The following is a 16,208-nucleotide window of genomic DNA, read 5'->3' as shown; positions in this document are numbered from 1 at the left end:
GCCATTTTTGCAAATTAAATTTTGACAGGGCTGTTTTTAAAATAAAAATTTATCAGAGGACTAAATGCAAAAAAAGCCCGTGAATCAATTATGATTCGAACTTGAAACCTCGAATACCAACCACCAAGTCCTTTGTCACCTGTGCTAGGGACAGTTGGTATCTTAGTGCACTACAAGATAACTATCTTTCGGTGGCGACTTAAGTCGCCACCGAATATACAAAATATCGCCGCCAAATGTCTATAGTGGCGACAATTTTTGTCCCCACATGTTGCCGCAATAGATCCCGCCGGCGAATGAATCAGTGGCGAAATATATATTTTACCACTTTAAATGTAACTTTTTGTGGCGACAATAGTCGCCACTAAAGGGGTATCATTCGGTGGCGACAAAATGTCTTCACCAATTGCTAGGATTTGGTGGCAACTACTTATTGCCACCAATGTTCAACTTTAGGTGGCAAATATTTGTCGCCACTAAAGAAGACAATTGATGGCAAATATTAGTTGCCACTAAATATATCATTTAATGGCAAATACTTGTCGCCACTAAATGTGTTTTATTTGGTGCCAAATATTTGTCGCCACTAAATGTGTTTCATTTGTTGGCAAATATATGTCGCCACTAAAGATAACATTTGGTGGCAAAAATTTGTCGCCACTAAATATAGTATTTGGTGGCGACAAATTATATTTACCTTCGATAGTGTTATTTTTTACCACCAAATGTTCATATACAAATACATATTAATAAGATAATAAAAATCATAAGCAAAAACGCATTCAAACAAAACTCCAACATAACAAATCACTTCAAAATAATGTCATATATTAGTTTCTCCAACAATATCAACGAAAATAAAAAAACAAAACTGAAATCCAACAAGTTGCCAACTCACAACATAAGTTCAATTTAGAAGAAAATAAACTAAAAACTACTAGTCAGTCATGGAAGATAAAAAAGCATTCGAAGTCTCAGTTGATACGAGTAGATAGAACATCTCCCTTTGATCCATCTCAAAACATCTCACTTAGACTTGGAGCATCCGAGTGTATCATAATCTGCAAAATATAGATAATTTAGAAAACCTCGATAAGAAATTATAATCATCTCCTTTTTAACTAAGTAAACTTTAAATAAGAGACAAACATTACAAGGCTAAAGCCAGCAATAGCATGAGGAAAGATTTAATTTGCATAGATCCACTAATCATTCACACTAATTGCGCACTACCTTTGATGAAAAGAAAACTAAATCCAATAAAATTAGCAGTCATGCAGTATTGCTTTACAACACCTAAGTCAAGAATAATACCAAACCCAATATCTCTTTTACCGAACTCTCCTAAAAGTCCATAGCATGTGCATCTTTCATTGACTCACCAAACCAAAAATCAGTAGATTAATGTCGAATTTAGAAAGTAATATGAATCTGAAGAAGAATTGTAGCTTCCTCTAGCATTGCGGAGAGACGACGAAAAGTAATTCCTGGGGCTAATTTTGAACGATCTAAAACCAGAAAATGTAGGAAAATATGCGATTAAGCTAATGTTTCAAAGAGAGCATGTCTTAGTATATATAGGGGTGGAAACGATCCGAGCTTGAGCGAGCTTATGTTAGCTCAAATTCGGCTTGAAATTAATTTCGAGCCTAAATCTAGGCTCAAGCTCGGCTTGAAATTAATTCGAGCCGAGCTCGAGCGAGCTTATGTCAGCTCAAATTCGGCTTGAAATTAATTTCGAGCCTAAATCTAGGCTCAAGCTCGGCTTGAAATTAATTCGAGCCGAGCTCGAACAAGCCTAATTTCGAGTCGAGCCGAGCTCGAGCTCTAAACGAGCCTATTGAAATTCTCGACATTATATAATAAATAGTTTAATTTTTATATAACATTACCTACAATTTGATGCAACATGTTCAATAGTTCAAAATACAAAATAATTGCAAGAAATGTGAGCTAGGGTGACTGCCTGACTGGGTGAGGGTCTGAGGGAGAACGAGAGAGAGAGAGAGGGGAAAAAAAATAGGGATTTGAGAATTTGAATGTTATCATGTTTTAAGATTATGTGCAACAGTGAAAGTCTGAAAAAGAGAGTCTGTTATGTAAATTTGGAGTTGGGCTCAATTGCACGGTTGTACTTGTTGGGTTTATTTTATGGGCAAACAATAATAGTCCAAATTAAATTAAAGCCTATATATAATTAAAATACATTATATTTACAAATATTTATATATATATATATATATATATATATATATATATATTTGAGCTTTTTGAGCTTTTCGAGTCTAATTCGAACGAGCCGAGTAATACTCAAGCTCGGCTTGAAATGAATTTCGAGCCTTTTATTTTGTTCAAGCTCGGCTCATTCAATTTCGAGTCGAGCTCGAGCGAGCCGAATATCGAGCCGAACACGAGTCGAACGCGAGCCGGCTCGCTCGTTTACCGGCCCTAAGTATATAGCACCTATTAATACATGTATCAAAGAATAAGGTATTTGGTTTTCATTCCATAATTTACATTTTAGTTGTGTTGCCTAAATAGCAATCTCTTCTACTTAGATGTTCAACAAAGAAATAGCCCAAAAGATTCTCTAGGATTAACAGCTAGATGATCAAACTGTACTTTAGAGCAATATGGTATACATTAATTTTAGTTTTTACTTGGTTTTGACATAGAGATCATTCATGAATCCGTCATTCACAGTGAGTATTTTGTATGCAAGTTGTATTCCATCTGTGCATTACATGCTGGAGTTTCATTTGCACATATCGATAAATCGTACAGGAAATATTTCGCCAGTCATCTTAGGCTCCGCTTGACTGACGGGATCTCTCTGTAAAATGCTCGCAATTAATCAAAACAATTGATAATAAAATAAACACTCAAAACACTATAGAAAGGACTACAATAATCAAAACTCGTACCATTGCATATCTAATTTTACCAAATGATGTTCTACCCTTAATGGTAGCTGCTCCTTGTTTGGCTCGATTTCGTTTGTTACGAGCCGACATGCGCTGCATTAAAATATATATATTTGATTAATATACATGCTTAAATTAATTAGCAATACTTATATAAACATTAGAATTTCATGAAGTAACCTTAAACTCTTCTGAGCCAAAATACTCGACTAAATAGGCCCAATCACTATCTGCAACAAATTCTGGAACCTTACGCAGTCTATCCTCGTCACTTTCAAAACGCAAATAATAAAGATGGAGACGATGTCGCCAATCTCGATACATCTTTTTGAGGTGATCAAATACATTCTCTTTTTGATTCCCTATGCCATTATATTTTTCCTGTTGCAAATTTAAAGTTGCAACCAAAATTAGAATATTTCTAAAGAAGTTCATATAACATATAACATATATTTATTTATAGTTTACTTACGACTAAATCATCAAACATTTTTTGTTTGATATGATCTGATACTTCCCTCCACCTTTTATTTGACAGCACTGCATACTGTCGAAGAACTACCCCCATCTCCGTGACAAAGGGCACGACATCTCCTGCTACAGCTCTTCTCAAATTTGGATCGATGACTACCTCATTCTTTTTCCCCCACTTACGCTTTCTTGACCACTTCAAATTTTTCGTTAGTCTATGCCTCTTCTCTGAAACTGTAGAATCTAGATAAAATTGATAATATAGTAAGAACTATATTATTTTAAAAACTTGCTCAACATAGTATCAATGAAACAAGGTCCAACTGGACTTTCAGGTTACTATTATTGGGTAAAAAAAAAATATTATGCCCATGATCTGAACAAAGAGACTAACAAGCTAGTAGTTCTTCCTGCAAGTGAAAATAGGAGATGATGCATATAAACACCTTGTTCAACAAAGTAATATAAATGAAACAAGATCCTACTGGACTTTAAGATTACTATTATTGAGTAAAAAAAAAAATAGTATGCCCATGATCTCAAAACAAGCTAGTGATTCTTCCTGCAAGTGAAAATGAGAGATAATGCATATAACCAACTTGACACACAATTCTATGATGCAATCGACAAATTCTATATGCCTCTTTGCTGCACAGATAATTTTGCAATGTAAGAGATAGATATAACCTTTCAAAAAAGCACAATCTTGGAGCAGAAAAGATAATCATATCAAACAAGCGCGCAAGCAACTAGATCAAAATTTTCTCATCCAGATAAACTCTCCAATATTTGATATGCGCACATAGCCATGGCGATTGTGCGCAACGCCGTCGACGATGCATGTATACATGATGCATATATACGAAAATAATATTTCTAATTCATTGTTGGATGACTCCCCAGCTAAAGATAATGAATATACATTTACATTGATGAACCAAGTATAAGACTTCCACTGCATGCACTAAAAAATAAACCAAGTATAAGCTGCTGAGTACATTGATGATCATCCAACTTTTGTCTATTCCCATTGTCCTGCTAAGAATGTATTAGTCGCACAATATACAAAAAGCATAAATTATTAACAAATATAATATTGCAATAATATCTCTACCTTCTTGTTAGAGCTAAGAATTAAGCACAAAGTTTACAGGAAGGAAAACAAGAATAGCACCAGGAGGGCAATTTTCATCAATATAGCATATCAAATCTTGCAAACAGGATATGATGAAAAAAAATTAATAATAATAACTCTAGCAAACGGTGAGCACACTAGTTCATGCATAAATTGGTTTAGGGTCTAGTTGAATTTGAATGTTGTGAAGGTCTTGTGAAGAAACAAAACTATTATGGTAAACGAGAAAAATAACATTTGTATGTATTGGTTATTTATTTTCTGTTGATCTTTCTAATTACTATTTTTGTATGTTGTAGGAAGAAACAAGCTGCACCAAGGCTTAGCTAGTGCTATGGTGAAGTTGTGGGAAAAAAGTACTATTGCAAAGATAGCTATAAAGCGCGGCATACCAAATACATCTAATGAGAGAATGGCCGAAGAAATCAAGGTAATTAGCATGATATAACTTATTGTAAGAGTGCATGTCCCAATTTGATTGGTCCTTTATATGTGAGCAAGAAAACTGTTTAGGTGCTTTGATTCTCAGTTAGTTCCTTAAGCAAGTTGCTTTTTCCTTCTCCTATGGGCCTGAAGCCAGCCCATTTTATCATTAACTATCTTGTGCATGACCTATTTTTTTGTCGCATATGCCTTATTTTCTTAGAAACATTCCCATGGATAACTTTGTTTATGGTTTCCTGGATCAGATTGAAGTGGATAATTTTCATCATTCATTCCTAAATATCCCTGACAGCGTTTCTATATGATTTGGACTTACCTTTTTTTTTAAAACCCATCATTAAGTCCTAATTGAAAACTTTTGAGATGGAACAAGTGTATTAATATTTTTTTACTCTCCTAGTACTTTGTCTTGTAAATTACATTTTTTTTCTTTTCTTTTTTCTTTTAATTTTTTTTCCCAAGAACAAATACATATGTAAAATCATGTGTCAAGTGTAATTTAGTATTCTTCTGGAATTACCTGCTTGGACAATGTGGAATAGGTAACTGTGCAACATAGGTGCTTTGTATTCATGGATCTCATAGTACCCTTATCTATTAGAAAACGAACACCACATGCGGAGGGCCAGTTTTTTTAGAACTGTTTATCTTTGATTGTAGTTGCTTGAATGCTATTAAGATGAGATTGGTTTGCGGGTCTCAGTAATTACCATTCTCAACATGATTTGAAGTCTCAGTTCATACTAAAACAATGATTAACCATAAGATTTGTCCTAGTTTCTTAGATCAATAGCAATGGGAAACTAGCTATGTGAACCTCTCGTAGCATATGAAACTATGATACCTAGACATAATGAGTCCGATGTTTTCGATAAATTCAAACCCACCTCGAATCACAATCTGGCAACAGGAATGAAGAGAACTTCCTTATAGCCCACGAATCTAGGGGAAAACACAAATCAATCTCCTAAAACCATAACAAGTACCTGTTAGGACAGCCGAAATCCGAAAAGATTACAAAAATAGCATTTTGGCTGCACAAAACTGGATTTCTTCCAAAACTTACCTACTTACATTCACCTAGATTTAAATCAACCAACCCAGCTTCTTCCTTAGCTCCAAATCAATCAGCAAGAATATAGAAAAAGCCACCCCAAACAAGGATTATGCTGGTATAGAATTTGGAATCAAAGTTCTAATGAAAATCAATAAAAATCCAATTTCAAGTCCAAAGTCCCAAATTCAGCTTAACTAACTAGTAATCTAGCTAGGAGCTACTCCAATTCAACTAGCCCATGGACAAAATTCCAACAAAATGCTGAATTTAGCTCAAAGTCCAAATTTCTTCAATTTCAATCAAACTAATCTGAAATTTAGAAGAAAAAATTGATCCCCAAGCTCTCCTCTATCAACTAGCCCATGGACAAGTTCCAATTTAGCAATTGGAAAGCCTCACATTAGCTAAAACCCTACGTTGCTGCTACACTGCCGCTGCTGCTGATGCTCCAAATTCCAGCTCGCAGGAGAAAAGGAGTAGGAGATTTAAATTACATCATATATGTTAATAATCGAAATTAGGACATATACAAGCATGTATTAACTGATCAGAACTATGAATAGAAATGACGAATCTAGATCAATAAATATACATTAAGTTGACATAATTTAGAAAAAGACTACAAATTATCAAAAAAGTCATATATCGCCTTTTTAATTCGATCTTCCAATAGCATGCATAATAGTGCTATTGCAAAATATAAGTTTACAAATTCAGCGTAAGTTGTGTATTATAGCATTGTTTGAACTCCTGATGCAGCACTGGTAATTGCATTGATTAGTTTCAGTAGTAAGTAAAACATACTAATTTGAATCTGGCATTTTGTATGCCTCTAATAAAAGATTAATTAGAAATTTCATAGTTACTAGCAAACTTTCAATTAGTTAAGTATACATGCTGAATTAATAGCTAGCCTTAATTACCTGAGTGTCTTTTAAATATTCACCTTTCGTAATTGATAAACCTGATGAAAAGTAGATCAATCTGGTATACAGGGTTGCTCCAACGCTGCATTATAGACTATCTAATTACTGAGATCAAAACAAGCCGCAAAGAAGCAACGTGAAGTGCATATAGATCCGCGGTGAGGGTTTGGAGTGGAAGAGAGAAGCGAAAGGAGAGGGTTTATCGGCGAGGAGATCGGCGGTGAGCGACTCACTTGCGAGTAGCTCGGCGAGAAGAAGCTTAGTTTTGAAGGGCTCGTCGGAAAGAAAATTAGCAATGAGGAGCTCGTTGCATAGCTCACCAGCGAGGAACTTGTCGCCTATGTCGCCGATGAGGAGCTCGCCGGTGAGGAGAGGGTTTAATAATTTTTATTCCTTAGATCTTCATCCAACGGTATAGATTTTTAAAACCCGCTGGTTTCAGGTTCGGGTTTCGAGTTTTTGGTCGGATATGAATATATTTTATATATTGTATAAATAAATAAAAATAAATTATGTATATATATATATATATATAATTTATTCGGGTTTGGATTCGGATAATATTTCGGATATCTATACCTATTGACATCCCTACTTCCTATTACTCTTTTCAATATACAAAAAATACGTACTAAACACTGTAAACAATTCACCGTATTTGAACATGGTGAATGGTTCACAGTGTTCAACTTAACACACGGGTCCCAACCCTACCCGCATGGCGCTGATGTGGTGCCTGCGTGGCAGACCCAGAGCCATTTTTGCAAATTAAATTCTGACAGGACTACTTTTAAAATAAAAATTTGCCAGGGGGCTAAATACAAAAAAAGCCCTTTTTAAAAAATTAAATTAGTAATTTTAAAATTAAATTAAAATATTAATTTAATTTAATTTGTAAATTAAATTAAATTTAATTAATTGGTGGTAATTTTTCTTATTGTCATATAGCTAACCAAACAATGGCGATTTATTTTATCGCCACCATAAATAATTAAATAGTGGCGGTAAACTAGTAATTTAGTGGTGAAGCTAGAATCGTCACTTTAAGTTAATTAATTGGTGGCGATTTTTTTTATCGCCACCATAAATAAGAAAATAGTGGCGACAAAATAGTAATTTAGTGGTAAAAATACCATCGCCACTTTAAATTAATTAATTGGCTGCAATTTTTTTTATAGCCATTATAAATAACCAAATAGTGGCGACAAAATAGTCATTTAGTGGTGAAACCAGTACGCCACTTTAAGCTAATTAATCAGTGGTGATTTTTGCTATCGCCACCATAGGTAACTATATAGTGGCGATAAATTTTGTCGCCATCTTATTTTTGCCACCAATACTATATTTTCTTGTAGTGGTGATAACCTATTTCTACACGATGCTTCGTCTTTCCACCTGCTTACGTCCCAATTAATGCGGTCACAAGGTCCAATTTCACATAAACAAATTGCTTTCATAAGAAAAAATAAGTAAAATAAGATTTCTGCGTACTCTTTTTTTCTCTTTTTTTTTTGGCACATAAGAAAAGTTCATATTTTGAAATTTTTTTATTTTTTTCTCTTTTTGTTTTTAAATTGTATATGGACTGAAATTAGAGTTCCGCGGATTGCAGCGCAGCATCGCGAGGGAAAAAGGAGATAGATTTGGAGTCAATGAGGGGAAAGAAGTGAGCATTTGAAACGATGAAACTGAAAATACAGTTGAACACGTTGCACGGTTTACAGCCCAATGTAGAGAGGCTGCTGCAGATCTATCACGCCCCGAGACCGCTACCAATTTGGTCCGATTCGGGCGCGTCGAACAGACGCCGAATGGACATCACCTTCCCTGTCCGCCCAAGACTAAACAACCCGATTGTGTACAAGAATTTGCCCAGGAATAAAAATTCTATACATACACAATCCACGAAGGGCACAAAAGGTGCCAACAACTAAGAGCAAGAGGCACAAGTATATACAAGTGAGTAAAAGAGAGGTCTACTAACTATTACATCACATTGCATTCATTTACCTCAAATTACATTTACATTTTTTTCAAAATGAATACATGTTTACTAGATAATCACCAAAATACATCAATAGCTCTCCAATTCTCACCTACATAAGTCTCTCAATACATAGGGCAATGCTAATGCAGAATGGAAAGCTACTATGCACTATTACTCGAGCGCGATGCCCTTGCCGCGGTCCTCACACGGCGCGCTCGAACTAGGCCCTGCAACAAAGTGGGGTGAGAACTATTGTCCATAGTTCCCAGTCGGTTCGACCACCGACTCCGCCGATCTCCCCACTAGGTCCGAGTGGGCAAAAGCAGATAGATAGGCAGATAGATATGAAAACTGTAATTGACACGGTAAGAAAACTATGCTACTATGCCCAAATCATGTGTAACGTATGCATGCATCATATAGTAAATAGTTTACTAACATGCCACTATATCCACTAACAATGTCCAATGAGCAAATGTTCAATAACAGTGCTATTCTCTTGTTCAACCAATCCTTGGCGATCCCTTGGGTTTGCCCACGACTCACCTCGCCATCCCGTATGGTAAGGAGACTCACCTCGCTCTCAAACCCAGGACCGTCTGCGGGACATCAACTCTGCCCCTCTCGTACCAAACTCCGGAGTGCACGACGACTTGTGTGGCGCGACCACTACAAGTATAAACAGACTGTGAGTATGATCCATCCTCTAAACTCGAGGATACCTTATCCACTAGGGCTAGCTGTCACTCGGGAATCCATCTATCCCAATGTCCATGTGTAAGCATTTGACTACACTAGGTTCTTGTTCAACGAGTCATCTCTAGGGAGTCCACCTATCCCTAAATTCATATATCACTAGTGTCATTATACACTACATTATATGCCACTCATTTGTTCTTATTCTTATTTACGTGCCACTCATTATGTCACTAAGCCATCATCGAGTCATCTCTTTCCTCGGCACTATAGGATTCAATGTCCAGACCCAATCCTTACCTATCCATTATACCAAGCATTCAACTCACACTATGATATCAATTAGAAAGCATAAGGAATGGAATAACAATGCAATCCTACAATGCATATATGCAAGAGATGCAAGAATCATGGTATACTAAGACATAGAGAGGAACCTGGTTGCTTCAGGATGACACCACTCACCTTTCGACAATGTCGAGGCTCTAAGAACACTTCTCGGCACTTACTACAGTGTCGTCTCGGCCTCCAAGGCGGAAACGAAGCCCAATCGGTCTTGTTTTGCAGATAACTTTTCAATGACTCGACGAGTGCTCAATCCGTCTTCGCCAACGCGTTTAGACACCTAGCAATTAGGTTTAGAGGCCATCAATTGAGATCAAACCTCATCAATAAGCAAAGCCCTAATTTGGAGCCCTAGATTTGCATTTATGCAAAATACTCCATCAAATCTCTAGCTTTAAGCATTAAGCATCTATTATGCATGCTAGGGTTATAATCAAAACATTTCTAAAGGTAAAAATCCAAACCCTAGGTCTCTACCATTGTTGAGCTCAAAAGCTTACCTCCAAGCTTGCTCTAATGGCGAGGAGAGGAAGAAGAGGATGTCCAAGGCCTTTCTCTAGCTTGCTTCTCCTTCTTCTCCTTTTTTCTCTCCTTTATTTCCTTCTTCTCCTTCTTCACTTCAAGAGAGAGGGAGAGAGAGCTTAGAGAGAGAGAGAGAGATGTGTTTGGGTGTGAAAATGAGAGGGAGAGAGGGTGATCTCCCCTCTATACCCCTCACTAATGCAACAATTGCACAATAGCCCCTCCACTCTTATTCTCTCACACAGCCCAAACTAGGCAACTTTCGTGCTCGGGGACCAGTCTGTCCCTGGAGGGACCGGTCCTTGAGAGCAACTCTTGCAGGCAGAGGCTCTCAGGCAGATTCTACGCGTACGGGGACCGGTCTGTCCCGCCAGGGATAGGTCCCCGAGAGCAGAATTCTCAGGACTTAGCCGATTTTTCCTTCTTTTCGCTGGCTGTGCGTACGGGGACCGGTCTCTCATCGCAGGGACCGGTCCCCGAGAGCAACACTTGTGCACAGAGACTTCTTTGCGCACCCCATGCTTACGGGAACCGGTCCCTCGTGTGAGGGACCGGTCCCCGAGAGCAAAAATCTGCCAAGTGCAGATTTTCACCAACTTGCTCTCCGAGGTTCGTTGCAATGCACTTTTTGGGTTTCTGACTTCTTCGGCTTTCCCGAAGCATACACACTCGACAATTAGTCGATTCTGAGCGAAGTCCAACTCTCGGATTTTGAGAATTCACTTCCTTACATCCTCCCCTCCTAAAAAGGAGTTTCGTCATCAAAACTAATCCAATTCCAACATAAACTCAGATTTATACTTTATTCCTCAAACAGGTGAGGATGATGCGATTTCATCTCGCTTTCGAGTTCCCAAGTGGGTTCACGGTCATCGTGATTGCTCCACCAAACCTTTACATAGGGAATCCCGCGGTTCCGCAACCTGCGCACCTCCCATGCGACAATCGACATCGGAAACTCTTCATAACTCAAGTCTTCTTGAAGTTCCGACGATTCATATAGCATTGCATGATCGGGGTTATGGATATACTTGCGAAGGTTGGAGACGTGGAATACATTATGAACGCCTGCGAGTTGCGGCGGCAATGCAAGACGGTAAGCTACAGCTCCAACTCACTCCAACACCTTATATGGTCCAATATACCGAGGACTCAACTTTTTTCGAACCCCAAAATGCTTCACGCCTCTCATCGGTGAAACCTTCAAAAACACGCGGTCGCTCACCGCGAACTCTAGACCTCGACGGCGCTTATCCGCATAACTTTGTTGTTTAGACTGCGCCGTGAGCAATCTCTGACGGGCGAGGCGAACTGTAGCATACCGGATTTTAAAATAAGGGTAAAAATAAAAATAGTATGAGATACTAATTTTATTGGACTTATAGAAATAAAATATAAGTCGGGATCGACTCGTGCGGAAATCGGAGCGAGAATAGAAGACTTTGAATTTTCTATGTGAATCGAGGCTGTTATTTTAGCAGAAAATGCACAGTGTCAGAAAATTTCGAAAATCTGAAAAATATTAGGATTATTTTTATGAGGCTAGATTTAAAGTTTCATGACATTCTGACACCCGAAAGGTGAGAAATTAAATCCGACTGCTATCTGCTAAAGATTACAGTTCGGTAGAGCTTTCGGTATCCAAACGTGGTCGAAACTGAAAACTTAAGATATATTCTTTCTTAGTAAAGAAAACCGAGCCTGGCTGTAAAATTTGAGCTTAATCGAACGTCCAGAAGGGCTCCGACTGTTCCGAACTGCTTAACTGCTAGATGAATAGTATTTTGGGAGCCTATATATATATGTGAACTTGCACTCTTTTCTCTTTGGTGCCCAAACCGAGAGAGGCTTGGAGAGCAAGTTTTTTTTCTCTCTTTCTCTCTTTGTCTCTATGATCTCTCTTTCTCTCTACCAAAGAGAATTAATTGGAGGAGAAAATTGGAGTTGCTTGGTGGTGTAGCAAGCTTGGTGGAGAAGAAGGCTTGGAGTTGAAGCTTCATCTTCATCTTCTCCTTCCTTGGTCTAAGAGGAAACTTGAGAGGTAAGCTTTGATAGCAACAATGGTAGATTGCTAAGGAATGATTTGTAGGCTCTAAAATTGGATTTAGAGGAACCCTTAGGTGCTAAATAGATGCTATTTGCTTGAATCATGAATCAATTGGGTGATTTCTTGCAATAGTAGCATGTTAGGGCTAAAAAATGGGGTTTTGCTATATAAGGGGGTTTGATCTAAATTGAGCCTGTATAAACCTAATTGCTAGGTTTTCTAACGCGCCGGCGAAGTCGGTTCGGCGATACGACGAGGCTACGTGAAGACATTGAAGAAAAGGCCGATTTCGGTACAGATTGCCGCAGCTCGTGGCGTAAGTTTCCAAAAATCACGAAATCAGAATCGTAGCATCGTGACATCACCTAAAGTCTTGGAGCTAAGAGAGTTGGGGGCACAAAGGGTCGCGTGGAGCTCTCGGTGGGCTTGACCTCGCTACAAATGAGAAAATCTTATTTATGTGGATTTAAGTATCGTAAAATGGAAAATCACGCATTTTCATGAAAGATGCATTATTTGTGAATTTTAGAATGCTTGAAATGCTTATGTTATATACAATACATTTTTCGGACCTCTATGTAGTAGAGAGCTTGCATGTGAGACTTATGCATGAATTTAGCATTCTAATTGGGACTTGGAATCATGCTCCATATAGTAGACATGACAAATGTAACATGCCTTGGATATAAATCTCATTTGGACATAAGAGAATATATTAGGCCATAAAGTGGCTTTGGACTTGAGTAACTTGTGAGTTAGGGAGCTAATGTCGTAATGCGACATCGGGCTTGAGCTATGAATGAGTCTAGCAAAGTAATGCCATAGAGAGGCATTAGACTTGAATGATATGTGAATTGTATGTGCATGTTAATATTATGAGAATTATGCTAAGTTGGTAGTTGCATTGGAAAGTGTATGCATGTAGCATTATGAGAACTATGCTATGTTGATAGTTGCATGCGTACGCATTGAAACCATATGTTAGTGGATAGATGCATGTTAATATTTAATTGTGGAATACATGCTAGGTACATATTAGCAATGTGAGATCATGCTAGAGAGCATGCGTATTAACCTACTATTGATAGGGTAAGCTAATGTCATAAAGAGGCATTGGGCTTGGAATTGGTATATTAAGCTAATGTCATAAAGCGACATTGAGCTTCGGACATGTATGAACCTAGTAAATAATGCCATAAAGAGGCATGAAAATTGGAACATGCTTGGATATAGTAATATTCCAGTGTCCTAAAGAGGCACTAGACTTAGTGAATGTTGGAACTTCACTTTGAGACATAGACTAGACCCTTGGGGTTACTAGTGGCTATTCCATGTTAGAGACATGATGACGAGATCCGTGACATGATGACTATGGTTACTTACCATTCGTGCTCATTCGCACATGCTTGTGAGGGTCGCTTCCTACAAGACGGTACTCCGGAGTTGGCCTTTTGCTATGCAGTTCGCGCGTGCGGGATTGAGACGCCTGTAGGGTCGCGTGGGACAGCCTTATTCCAGCTTGGGATGATGTACTACCACGGGCAGCTAGGCGGCGAGGCGCCTGTAGGGTCGTGTGGGACAGTCCCGTTCCTCGAGGGGGAATGTTAGTACTACCACTGGCAGCTAGGCGGTACAAGCTGGACTACCTTGTGTAGGTCCTTAATTGGAAATGGAAATCGACATGGAGCCGTTTTTGTAATAATCACTACTTGATAATATATCGTAGTTGGATTCAGTGGACATTGGGACATATAGTGTACTTGGTCGCTATGATAGTGCATACTAGATATGTTTTGGACACTTAGACATGTAGTATACTGATAGTATTGCTTGTTGCATCATAGTATACGTGGTAGCCATGATAGAGCATACTTGTTATGTATTGGTATTTTGGATTCATGATAGAGTATATGTACTCCATGGTTCATATCTTGTATACTTGTGGCATAGTAGTATAGCATTTCATTATATGCTTTTATTTCCGCAGTTGTTATTGCATTATCTATATCTACTCATGATTTGGACCAAGTGGTGCATTTTGCTAAGGTCAGTAATTGCCCACTGAGAACTATAAATTATAGTTCTCATGCCCCCTATTTTATGTTTTATTTCAGAGCCTTCCACTCCGGGAGAGCCTCGGGATCGCGGGAAAGGAATCGCCTCGGGCTAGCTAGCGAGGGATTTGTCGATAGGTGGTCTGCCTCTCTTTTGATTTTTTTTTTGGAGAGGTCGAGAGTTGTACCATGTGTAGAGACCACCCCTTTTGTATTTTGAGACAGTTGTTGTATCTACTTCATGTTTTATTTTTAGTGGATAAGTTTCCTTTTTCTCTACTTGTTGTTAGAACTTAACTGTATACTTGCTCTGATATCTCTAGATACTCTCTTCTTCTTACTTCCATATCTCTTTTTTTGTAGACGTCTTATATGTGCAGGCATATGGCGGGTCTGGGCACGCACCGGGAAGGCCTATGCCGAGTCCCGGGGCATGACAGGAGCTCCCCACGGTGATACGCTCAGCCTCACAAAGCCTTTATCGGGCAAGTCTTGCAATTAAGCTTTCAACTCTACTAGCTCCACCGATGCCATTCTATACGGAGCCTTCGAAATTGGCGCCGCTCCGGGAATCAAATCAATGACGAACTCGATCTCCCGGTCTGGTGGCAATCCCGGTAACTCCGCCGTAAATACATCCGGAAACTCGCACGCTACGCGAATATCACCAAGTTCGGGGTGCTCCCTTTGAGCTTCTACCATTGTCGCCAAATAGGCCACACATCCACCTTTGATCATTTTCCTCGCCCTCGCCGCCGATACGGTCGCCGCAAAGCGCGAGCTTTTACACGCCCGATATACTAACTCCTCTTGGTTAGGCTCACGAAATGTGATCACCTTGCTTTCACAATCTATAACCGCATAGTACTTGGAGAGCCAATCGATCCCAAAGATTACATCAAAGCCCTACATTTGCTTGAGCACTAATAAATCTGCCGGCATGATCCAATCTCCTATCTGAACTGGACAAGCCAAGCACTCCTCATGCACACTAAATGAATGCTCTGGTGCATTGACCCACCAATAATCTGGGCTATATATGATCTCTATGCCATGAGTTTTTACAAATGATGCACTAATCAATGAATGAGATGCATCTGTGTCAAATAAAAGCTCTAGCTCTAGTGCCTTTGATTAGAATAATACCTGCCACAACATCGTCAGGAACTACAAGCTCCTCCACCTGAGTGGTAAAAATCCGTCCACTAGGTGCTCGCGATCCCGACGGCTGACGCGGTGCTAATGAGCGTCCAGCCGACATAGCTGGTGGCAACCCCGCAAGCTGTCTCGGGGTAGAGAGAACTGATGCCGCCGTCGGTGGAGATGACACCCCACTCGGGCACTCCCGGGCTATATGCCCCGCTTGGCCACACCTGTAGCACTTTCCCTCGCGTTGCTAGCAAGCCGACGGTCGATGCTCACCGCCGCAAATAACACATCGGGAAGGTCTCCAATTCTTTGACTGCTGTCGGGGATATCGAGGGGGTTTCTTTGCATTTGGCGGGCCCCCGGCACCACCCGCCACCTGCTTCTTTCCTTGGTCTCTCGACTCCGCCATAGACTTGCGCTCCTCTCGCACGTAGGCATTGCCATGCTTCGC

The 16,208-nt window shown here is 39.2% G+C and overlaps 1 protein-coding gene across 1 annotated transcript; it reads right to left on the bottom strand.

The window, feature by feature from the left end:
- LOC109717963 lies at window positions 2,756–15,869 on the bottom strand. Its single transcript, XM_020243928.1, has 5 exons — window positions 15,755–15,869; window positions 3,397–3,638; window positions 3,105–3,305; window positions 2,925–3,017; window positions 2,756–2,833 (listed from the first exon to the last, which is right to left on the bottom strand). Exons 1-5 carry the CDS (start codon window positions 15,867–15,869, stop codon window positions 2,756–2,758), a joined length of 729 nt encoding a protein of 242 aa, XP_020099517.1.

Source organism: Ananas comosus, linkage group 12, assembly GCF_001540865.1.
Source record: "Ananas comosus cultivar F153 linkage group 12, ASM154086v1, whole genome shotgun sequence".
NCBI lineage: Eukaryota > Viridiplantae > Streptophyta > Magnoliopsida > Poales > Bromeliaceae > Ananas > Ananas comosus.
The sequence above is the reverse complement of the archived record's forward strand: the minus strand, read 5'-3'. Positions and strand labels throughout refer to the sequence as shown.

Bases quoted from the DNA above. Each gene is read 5' to 3' on its own strand.
- LOC109717963 (XM_020243928.1), bottom strand. From the start codon at position 15,869: ATGTCGGCTGGACGCTCATTAGCACCGCGTCAGCCGTCGGGATCGCGA. The intron at 3,639-15,754 runs GTATTATTCTAA...AATTTTATCTAG, and splicing joins TCCTGACGATGTTGTGGCAG to ATTCTACAGTTTCAGAGAAG. The intron at 3,306-3,396 runs GTAAGTAAACTA...AATTTGCAACAG, and splicing joins AAATGTTTGATGATTTAGTC to GAAAAATATAATGGCATAGG.